Consider the following 9,374-nt stretch of genomic DNA (forward strand, 5'->3'; position numbering starts at 1 on the left):
GGAAGGGATCGAATGACGGACACGTTTTTGGTTTGTCATAAAAAAGAATTTAATACTCCTCATAAATGGATCATAATATTGATCATCAGACCAAGTAATACAGAATAAAAACACAAACTTAAGTGTCCATCTTTGGTGGGATTGTATAAAAGCGTTTGCAGCAAAAGATAACTGGAAACAACAATTCATTATAGTGCAGGTGGCTAAAAAAGTTTTCCAGCTTGAAGAACCACAAAAAAAATATATATTTTTTTTAGTAACCCCTCATGGCCATGTTGGAGGCTCCGGCCCGGTCGTGGCGTCGCACCTGGTGGGTCATCAGGAGGGACACCAGCAGGCCCAGGAGCTGCACAGCGCCACGGTTAGAAGCCGCGCGGCGTCCGATCGGCGTTCGTTCGACTTACCGCTGTGATGGCGAAGCCGAAGAGGAAGCCGATGGCGATGTTGAAGAAAAAGTCGGCGTAGGTGACGAGGAGCTCGCCGCAGGTCTGAGATCGAGAGAGGCAGATTAACCGGACGCCGTCGAAGTCGCTAGCTCTGTCGAGCGTTAAAGCCGAGAGGCGCAACTGAATTGAAGCCTCTTTTGTGGGCCAAATATTTTCATCATTTGCTGCGGGCCGCGGTTTGAACACCTCGGATCTCAACAAATGGCTTTAACGAGCTTCAAGTACAAGCCTCGGATGACTACTTTCATCCAAAATGCTGCGGTGTTTTGATAGATGCAACCTCTTGATTTGGTGTTGAAGTGACCCAATTGCCCCCACCTCCGTTTTTTTTTTTTTAAATAAATGCCAGTAAGGTCTTACTTGTTGGTAGATCTGATCCGGGCCGGTGGTTCCCTGCAAAACAAAATGACGTCCGTCGGCTACCAGCGAGCGTCGCGAAAACGGCCGGCGCGCCGCGCTCACAACGTCGTACCTGAGGCCTGGCTTTGCATCCGGAATGTCCGAAAATTCCGAAACCGCCGAAGCCGTCCAATCCGGGTCGGCAACGGCAGGAGGCCGGGATGTCGTCGCCCCAGTCTCTGGCGCTCACCAAGCCGCAACATTGACCCTAGGTTGGACAAAAGGCCTCGGATGTGAGGCCGTCGGCGTTCGGTGCGACTCGGTGCGACTCGGTGCGCGGTTCTCACGCTCTCCTGCAGCTGCTGAAGGAAGGCGCGAAATCCTTCGTCCGCCATGAAGGGCTCGGCCGCCTCGGCCGACGCGCTGAGGAAGGTCTGCCGGATCTTCGCCGCCGCCGCAAGACAATTGTAATAAAAATCACTTTGCTGGCAAAAAACACGTGCCAAATAGATGGCCCGTTTTGCCGAACCACGTCACAGAGTTAGTCGGCGATACCGGAACGAAATCGACTAAAACCGAGGTTCCGCACCGACATGACCCAAAGAAAAAAAAAAGTCGTTAAGCGGCACGCCCAAGATGTACTTTCAGTGATGAAAAATAACAGCCGTCGAGTTGAGCGCCAAAGTCGAAGAATGGACGAAAAGCGATCTACCTTGTTCCTCATGACGACCACCACGATGCCGAAGATGAGCATGATGATCATCCCCACCGCCATGAAGCCGGCAAACTGCCAAAATAAAAAAAAGCACAAGTTGTCGCCCGACGGGGCACGCGGGTCGCGCCGATACGTACGATCTTTAGGGCCAGCTCCTTCTCGGATATTCCCGCGTAGATCCCCAGGCAGGAAATTCCCAAAACGCCGATGGCGAACACCCACATCCAGCCTAGGCCCGGGGCGCCCAGCGCCGACAGCTGACCGAGAACATATCAGGAAAGAACATTTCCTGGTTTGTTTGTTTTTTTTTAATTAGAAAGACTTCAGTAAAATAAATAGGAATATTTGCTATCAAGAGGTTTCATATGGCCAATTTTTAGGTGGAGCTGATGCAACTTTGGCGAACAATTTCCCATACGCTAACAGATTGACAAACTAACATTACCCTGAGCTTTGCTAGAACTTAGAGCTATGAAGCTAAGGGGCCGCAAGTTTCGGACCCCGGCTACAAAGTGCACGATCGGGTTTCGACGTTGCCGTCCAATCCGTTTGGACCGAAGGATCGCGGTCCGAATGGATGGCACATCTATCGCTGTCGATGACGGCCAAGGACCGACGTGTACGAATTTGTCCTACTTCCCGTCTCCTTCGGCGCGTAAAAACAGGCCTGAACATGTTGATGTCAGATGAGTGTGAGCAATGTTCCTTTATTCCCTTGAGGGATTTTGTAGAACACATCCGAAAGAAAAAGTTTTCGTCCCGCTAATCAGCATTTCCCTCCAAATTGGCTGCCATCTGACTGCGATTTGACTGGAAACTAATCCACTCTGGCAGCAGGCATAACGAGGAGGGGGCATCTAAACACATGTGGACTGTTTCAAATTGGCACAAAAAGTGTTTTTTTTTCTTCCCCCTCTCTCTGTTTCCCGGCACGACCTTGACGAGCATTCCAGGAAATTGTACACCTCGCTAAGCTAAAGCGCTAAAGCGGCCGATGAGTCACGTTGTTTTCGGTCGTTGACGCTTTCCTCGACTGAATGCAAAACAGAACCGGGAGAGGAAATTGACAACACGTGTCCATTCTTCTAGGACCGTCTCTGCTGAAATCTGCAAAAGTACAAAGAGTTGTTTTGAACTCTTTGGATGGGAGACTTCCGATCATAGGAGTCCATTTGAAGTGGGACCGTGGTGTCGGACCCTCCCGCGACAAATGGATTGCGTGTCTAGCACCGTCAATGGCAGTTCACGTGTCGGTTCAAATTGTTAGAGAGCTTTTTATTGTATTTAATAGAAGCTCTTGTAATATTTCAGTCGGACTTTTTGTCGTGAAAGCAGTTTCATCTTTTCACGAAAGTGCTCATATTTCCTTCTAAGATAAGTATTTTGAACAGTCTGAATAAATTCACGACAATGTTTACCTGTGAACTGTAGACGCTGGCCTTCACCGCCCCGAAGATCAGCAGACATCCGATAATCTTAAAAAACGCACACGGCTTTTGTCAGAAGGTAACATCATATTGTCACAGAAAGCAGCAGATCATCAGGATCTTTGGGGCATGTAACATAAGGTCTTGTAGTAAGAAGTTCATAAAAGGTAAAGAGACATTGCTGATGTTCCTCCAAGCTAAACTGGACGACGTCATTCCTCTTGCGTAACATCTCCTTTTTGTTGCGTTTCCTCTCAATTGCAACTTTGCGGATGCTTTGGCGATGAAATGCTGGAAACGGAGAATGTGCATGAGAGCATCGTAAAAATGAAGAAATGCCTTTGAAGGGTGGGCTTCAGGGGAAAACGAAACTTGATCTTGGGAGCTTTTGGGTGTGTTTTTTCCCCCCCTGAATGGAAATGTACTCAACTTGGACGTCTTTATTGCGGTTACGCAATCGCATAGCACTTTCCAAAGAGCCCCCCTCCCCCTCTCAAAAAAACAAAAACATATTGTTTTCCTTTTCAAAAACATGCAACTTTTATGTTTGCTTCATGGTCAAACTTAACAGTGGGGGAAAAATTGCTTTAAAAACAAATTGTATTCGTCTACATTTTCTTCTTTCCCTCCCAAAAAATCACTTGGTTTCCTCAACATTATTTTCATTGATTTGAAATGTACTTCCTAAAACATATCTTCCTGATTATAGTCTAAACAGGTGTCATAATACTGCCCCAAACACATCATTCTATAGTATTTGTACTCACAGCAAAGACGACATTGAAAAAGACAAAAAGGCACTTGAGGCAGCTGTTGATTTTCGCCATGTCGACGCTGAAGTGGGGGTTGCTGCTGCTGCTGCTGCTGCGGCGGCGTGCGTCTGCCTAACTGCAGCTCGTGTGGATGAAAAAGCCAGCATCTGCGCAGAGAGAGAGAGAGAGAGAGGGGGGGTGGGGGGGACGTCCCCCCAAAGCAAAACACGCACACACAATTTAGGAGGATGGATGGCATTTTTAAGAAAACTCATTTGTTTTGGCGTCATTTCAGAGGACGCCCAACTCGTTGGCCGCCAACGCCGGCGATAAGCGTCCAATCACCGGAACCGTCGCCAGCCCTGCCCCGGGGAAGGTAACGTGACATGATCGTGTACTGCCAGTCAAAAAAGTTTGGTCGAGATTTTCCTTGTTGCCTCGGAAACTCTGAGGCACTGCTTCTTAACCTTGCTAGTTTCACACGTGCATTCACCGAACCCTTCAGAATGAAATAGTGAATAGTTGTTGTTTTTTTTCAATTCTAAGCTAATATAGCTAAGCTATAGCATAGACTCCACCATCAGTTGACAACTCCCATGGACATTGTACCACGCCTTCCCGTAGGGGGCCGCCCGAGGCAGAACCTTGAGTTGGCTTTCACTGTGATAAACTCAAACACACACACTGCGTTTTAACGCCGGATTGATGTGGAAACATGACCAAGGTTTTACTGCATACAAGCAGGCAGGAGTATCTCAAGAGTGATTTGGGCAAGGTCATTATTATATGAAATAGCACCACGCCTGCACTTTGAAACATTGTGAAAACAAATCAATGGATAAAATTAGTGTAACTTTGAAATATTTCCGTAAAATGAACGACAACGGCCCGTTTTTTGCGCTGCACCGAGAATCTAGACCGTTTTACGTTCATATCTATAGAAAGTCCGCGATTTAAGCATTTCTTTGCACTTTCTACTTAAAGTGCCTGTGACACAAGAAAGCATGTTTATTTGATATTACACGCGGTATTTTATGCTCCTGAGTGAAATGGGGCACTTGAACGTGTGTAGAAGCGATGGATATATTTTTTGAATCCCGCTCTACGAAAATGAGAAACTTCCGGCCACGGTCTCGTATTGAGGAGGAAGGAGGCTGTGACGTTAACAGGTAACATCATCTTCTCTATACAGTCATACTATTGTATGCAAAAGGACTGTGGCTCCATCTGATTTTGCGGATTAATTTGTTTATTCTTTGCGTCACACCAGCCCAATTTGCTGCAGGCTTTTGTTGCTACACCAGGGAAAGCGGTGTGCGCCTGTCTGGGTTTCAGAAAGATCCTGTTCACCGCAAAGAATGGGCCCCACATGAATCGGGGTAGTTTTCAGCCATTTTTCATTTTCGAAAGGCCGCTCGGATCGGGTTAGCATGTAGCCTAGCTCTCTCACTCACTCTTTCCTCTGTCTCCGAGTGCCTGCGGGGAAATGACTAACTCCGGTGCCATAAAATACCTTTCGGGAGATTTAAGAGGTCGGCAGTTTTGACTATTATGGAGTCATTTAGCCCTGTCGTACTGAATAAATGCATTTTTAATATTTCATATTCCACTTAGCGCAAGATTGTTATTGACCATACAATTTATTTAGCAATCGGGGAAAAATACTTAGATACAAAGAATATCCTGTAAAAATATTGGCGTAGAGAGATAAAACCAATGATGACATTTTACAGGATGCTATAGTCATCAGCCTCTGTCGTTCCTTTAGGCTCAATGTTAAATCCGCTGACATCGTCTCCCAGATGGAGGCGCCAGAGTGACAGGAGGAGCTAAACGGCAGATTTAAAGACTCATTTCTCGTCATCTGCGCTTTGCCAAATTGTTGTATACGGTCGAATTGTCTCAAATAGCATTATTTTTGGAATTAAGATTTATCGTGTCACAGGCACTTTAAAAAGCTCTTTGTTTTGTAATGGCCGCCATGTTGGATTTGATATCTTTACACAATAGCAAAATAAGTTGTTGCTTTTGTTGAGTAAAATGAAGATGATTCTGCATGCTTTCCTCAAGCATTGTGTTTCTGAAGTGAAAATTGAGTGGCTTATTAGCTGTTGAAAACTTGAAGCACTGAATTAAAAAAAAACATTTAAGTTGCTATTCAGGGCAAAAACTTAAATTGGCTATATTTAACATATTGTATTAAAAAATGATTCATCGGGATTTTATTAGGGAACGACTTTGAATTTTTTGAGGTCGCTGCTCAGAGAGACTCATATATGGCTAAGGGAGGTTCCTGTTTTGGTTTTAGGTTGCTAGCGGCTTTGGTTTTGAAAATATTTGAGTGTTTGAAAATAGCCCCCCTACGGATCGGCCCCGAGCCCCATCAACTGATAGTGAAGTCTATGGCTATAGCAAGCTAATATCTGAGGGAATTCCCATTCAAACTACTTTGAAATAATTGAGCCTTTGCTGTTGGAAAAGGATTTGTTGGGTTTTCATAGCTACGTTCTCATTTTAGTGTTGCATCCTTGAATCACATACTGTTTTTATAGTGTAAAATATGATGCAAATGTTTTTTTTTTTTTAATACTTCCTCGTACCAAGTGCGGGTCAACCTTCCACTGACCAAGCCAGTTTCTCCTCCCATTAGATAGAGGGCTAACACTTGAAAGAAATGGAATTACGGTAAGCTTGTAAATTCGGGGCAAACCGGTCCAAAACAGTCTAAAACGACACTTTGGCTTTAGTCAGTTCACAAAAATAGGGCCCTGTGTGTCTTGACCTTCGCCGAAGCCCTTACTCACCGAACCCCTGGGGTTCAATGGAACCCAGGTTAAGAACCACTGCTCTGAGGAATGCCAGTTTTATAGAGAATGGGAAGGATGCGTGGCGCTTTATAACAGGGACAGGATGTGGCATACTTTCCGGCGGGATTTGAGACCGGGCGTTCCTTCGCCAAGCAGGAAAGAACGCCATTCTTTTCAGTTTATTTGACTTGTTTTTTAAAGTCCGGTGTTGCAAATGTTTGATGACGTCATCAAAAATGAGCACTCTTTTTGTCCAAACGGCACACTTCAACAAAGTCGCGAGCCCTCGGACCGAGAGGAATCACCCCTCGAATCCTGATAAGGAAAAGCCACGCCGACACGAGATGTTCAATTTTTACTTGATGAAGTACAGCTTTTCACAGATGCGGAATGGACAAACACCAAATCTATTCACGCCAATGCAACAGAAGCAGTTCGTGACGAATTGATCATTTTTGGATGAAAGTCATCATGTTGATGATAGCAGAGCATCATTACTGGAAAAAACAAGATTTCCTGTTATTTCATTGATGGAAAAAACAACAACAAAACATCAGTAAATAAAACACAACATCAGCAGGAAGGAGAGTTCCTTCAAAAGAAAAGTCCGCTCAGACGCGGGTGTCATTTTCATCCCGGCCTTCAGGCGGTGGTGGCGCCGTCGCGCTTTCCGATCTGGCAATAGAGGATCATGGAAAACACCATGCCGGCGATCTGTCCGCACACAAAAAGACTTGATCAGACATGTGCGCGTGCAAACGGTCATTGCCCGTGCGCGCGTGCGTGCGTGCATTCTGACCAGCAGGATGGCGATGGCGAACGCGATGCCGATCACCACTTCCATGTGTTTCTCCATCAGATCGATGATTTTCCTGGAGCACGACTGCAACGAAACGCACTCGTTCACTGTCAGGGCATGTGCTGCGGTAGCTGGCAAAAGATCAGTTATCTATTTGGAGCGGGAGTGTTCATTCGCTCCCGCTCCAAATGGACGTCTATCGCCGTCTGCGGCGACCGAAGAGTGAACGTTCAACTCAACCGATCGGGCTGGTCGAGTGGGGGCCACGTCCGCAAAAATTCTCGAAACATATCAACTTTGCTTTGGCATACAGATGAACAAACATCGCTGAAAACAGACATTAGCCTGAGCTAGGCTAGCTCGCTCAGTAGTGACGTTAAAACAAAACAAAACAAAAAAACTGGTCTGTCTGCACAAACACTTTATTGAGATACCAAGAAGTTTGAGACGAGGCGCGTACGTACCGTGGCGTAGAGGCCGTTGGTGCAGTCGGGTCCAGATTCAGTGCACCGGCACGATTGGGGCACCTGGTCTCGCCAGTCTTGAACGCCGTTCACCAGGCCGCAGCACTTGAGCTGCAAAGGCCGCCGTTAGCGCCCCGCTCACGCGGATAAACGCCCGTACGTAGGTGTCATTTACCTCCTCCTGCAACTTCTCCAGGTCCTGCTTGACGTTCTCCGGTTGATTGGACAGCGGCATGAACTTCTGGAAACGCTCCTTCAACCAGTCCTTCACCTGCGGGCGCAATGGCGTCAAGTCACGGCGCGACGCCGGGCCCGGGGCGCGGCTCTACCTTAGTCTCGCTCACGGCGCCCAGGATTCCCGCCGCCACCAAGAGGATGAAGATGAGCAGGAGGCTGACGAAGAACTGCGCAGAAAGTAGGAGTTAATCTCGCGGCGAGAGCAGAATTGTGCGTCGGGCTTGCTCTCCCCACCAGGATGAGCATGCATCTGTTCTCCTTGATGGCGCCGCAGCAACCCAAGAAGCCCAACACCATGATGATGACGCCCACGGCGATGAGCACGTCGATGCCCGGGAGGGACTCGTCGGTGATCTGAGGGGGTCGGATGCGGGGTCAACAAAAAGAGAGCGGACGGAGACGCCACGGTAGGCCTTCTTTCTTACCGAGTTGCCGTCCTTGTTGACTTTCAGGTAGATGGACACGCCCAGGATGATGCAGCCGCTCAGCTAAGTCAAAATCAAAATCAGACACCTGCGCGGCTTCCCAGTCAAACCGGGGCAATCGAACGACAAAATGTGAGCAAAGCGCTCGTTTAGCTAGCCGTCGCTCACGAGCCCGACTGCCGGCGGGACGACGGCCGTCCTTGAAATGAGTTTGTCCTTTGTAGACGTCCTTCCATTTCTACCGGGAGGGTGGCGTTCCATCGCCACCGACCCTCCCGCCTCCAACGGATCGGACGTCCGGCACCTGGTATCTCATCGGCTGCTCGCTCAACTCTACGTTTACCTTTCACTCCCAAGTTCTTTTTTCCTCTCGCGATGCGTTAAGTTTCGACGCGTCGCGTAACTAAATAGGCTATGGCGAGTGACCGCCGGAACGGGAGAAGCGCGTGGCCACGCCCAGAAACCGGAGGTGAGGGAGAGGCAGCCTGCTTGACTAACCCGTTCTGAGCACAAAGGGCCTTCACAGGGCATCAAACGCAAATTGCAATCCACACGAGCAAACGCGCATCATACACGAAAGTAGACTAACAGAAACTAAACATGTTGAGTACACTACAGAACAGGAAGTTTTGTGTGTGAAGAATCATGAGAAGTACTACTTTGTCAACTGGTAAATACTCTCCAAATAGAAAATGGTCGTTGTGAAAGTTAGAAAGTGTAAAACGTAAAGAAGACAAATTGATAAATTGTTTTTTCTCACCCAGAAAAGCAGATTGAAGAAGAAAAGCAAATATTTGATGCACTTGTTGACAGCCATGTTGTCGTCGTCGTCGTCTCGCTTGGAAAGGGGGAACTTCTTTTTCTCCCCCCCCCCCCTTCATTCCGTCAGCTCGCTCTACCTGTTTGGCAGGACACGCCCCCTCCTCGCTCTCCACCTATCACAAGAAAATCACCTGTCAGATA

At 47.5% G+C, this 9,374-nt stretch overlaps 2 protein-coding genes across 2 annotated transcripts; both read right to left on the bottom strand.

Moving 5' to 3' along the window:
- Positions 1-24: 24 nt before the first annotated feature.
- Positions 25-3,844, bottom strand: LOC130928298 (tetraspanin-8-like). The gene is made up of 9 exons (XM_057854777.1): positions 3,695-3,844; positions 2,919-2,975; positions 1,638-1,757; positions 1,498-1,572; positions 1,133-1,228; positions 919-1,053; positions 807-839; positions 405-488; positions 25-346 (listed from the first exon to the last, which is right to left on the bottom strand). The coding sequence occupies exons 1-9, from the start codon at positions 3,752-3,754 to the stop codon at positions 254-256; spliced, it is 753 nt and encodes a 250-aa protein (XP_057710760.1). The 5' UTR covers positions 3,755-3,844; the 3' UTR covers positions 25-253.
- A 2,982-nt stretch (positions 3,845-6,826) lies between these two features.
- Positions 6,827-9,335, bottom strand: LOC130928304 (tetraspanin-8-like). Its single transcript, XM_057854786.1, has 8 exons — positions 9,172-9,335; positions 8,412-8,474; positions 8,221-8,340; positions 8,079-8,153; positions 7,925-8,020; positions 7,750-7,860; positions 7,286-7,369; positions 6,827-7,200 (listed from the first exon to the last, which is right to left on the bottom strand). The coding sequence occupies exons 1-8, from the start codon at positions 9,226-9,228 to the stop codon at positions 7,129-7,131; spliced, it is 678 nt and encodes a 225-aa protein (XP_057710769.1). The 5' UTR covers positions 9,229-9,335; the 3' UTR covers positions 6,827-7,128.
- Between the last annotated feature and the right edge of the window lie 39 nt (positions 9,336-9,374).

Source organism: Corythoichthys intestinalis, chromosome 13 (assembly GCF_030265065.1).
Source record: "Corythoichthys intestinalis isolate RoL2023-P3 chromosome 13, ASM3026506v1, whole genome shotgun sequence".
NCBI lineage: Eukaryota > Metazoa > Chordata > Actinopteri > Syngnathiformes > Syngnathidae > Corythoichthys > Corythoichthys intestinalis.

What these genes read in the sequence shown, in the direction of transcription:
- LOC130928298 (XM_057854777.1), bottom strand. Translation starts at nt 3,754, where the DNA reads ATGGCGAAAATCAACAGCTGCCTCAAGTGCCTTTTTGTCTTTTTCAAT. An exon ending in TTTTCAATGTCGTCTTTGCT is followed by an intron (nt 2,976 to 3,694) that starts GTGAGTACAAAT and finishes GCGTTTTTTAAG; the next exon opens with ATTATCGGATGTCTGCTGAT. An exon ending in TCGGCTTCGCCATCACAGCG is followed by an intron (nt 347 to 404) that starts GTAAGTCGAACG and finishes GGCGCTGTGCAG; the next exon opens with CTCCTGGGCCTGCTGGTGTC.
- LOC130928304 (XM_057854786.1), bottom strand. Translation starts at nt 9,228, where the DNA reads ATGGCTGTCAACAAGTGCATCAAATATTTGCTTTTCTTCTTCAATCTG. An exon ending in TCTTCAATCTGCTTTTCTGG is followed by an intron (nt 8,475 to 9,171) that starts GTGAGAAAAAAC and finishes ATTTTGACTTAG; the next exon opens with CTGAGCGGCTGCATCATCCT. An exon ending in CCAACGGCCTCTACGCCACG is followed by an intron (nt 7,370 to 7,749) that starts GTACGTACGCGC and finishes GTTTCGTTGCAG; the next exon opens with TCGTGCTCCAGGAAAATCAT.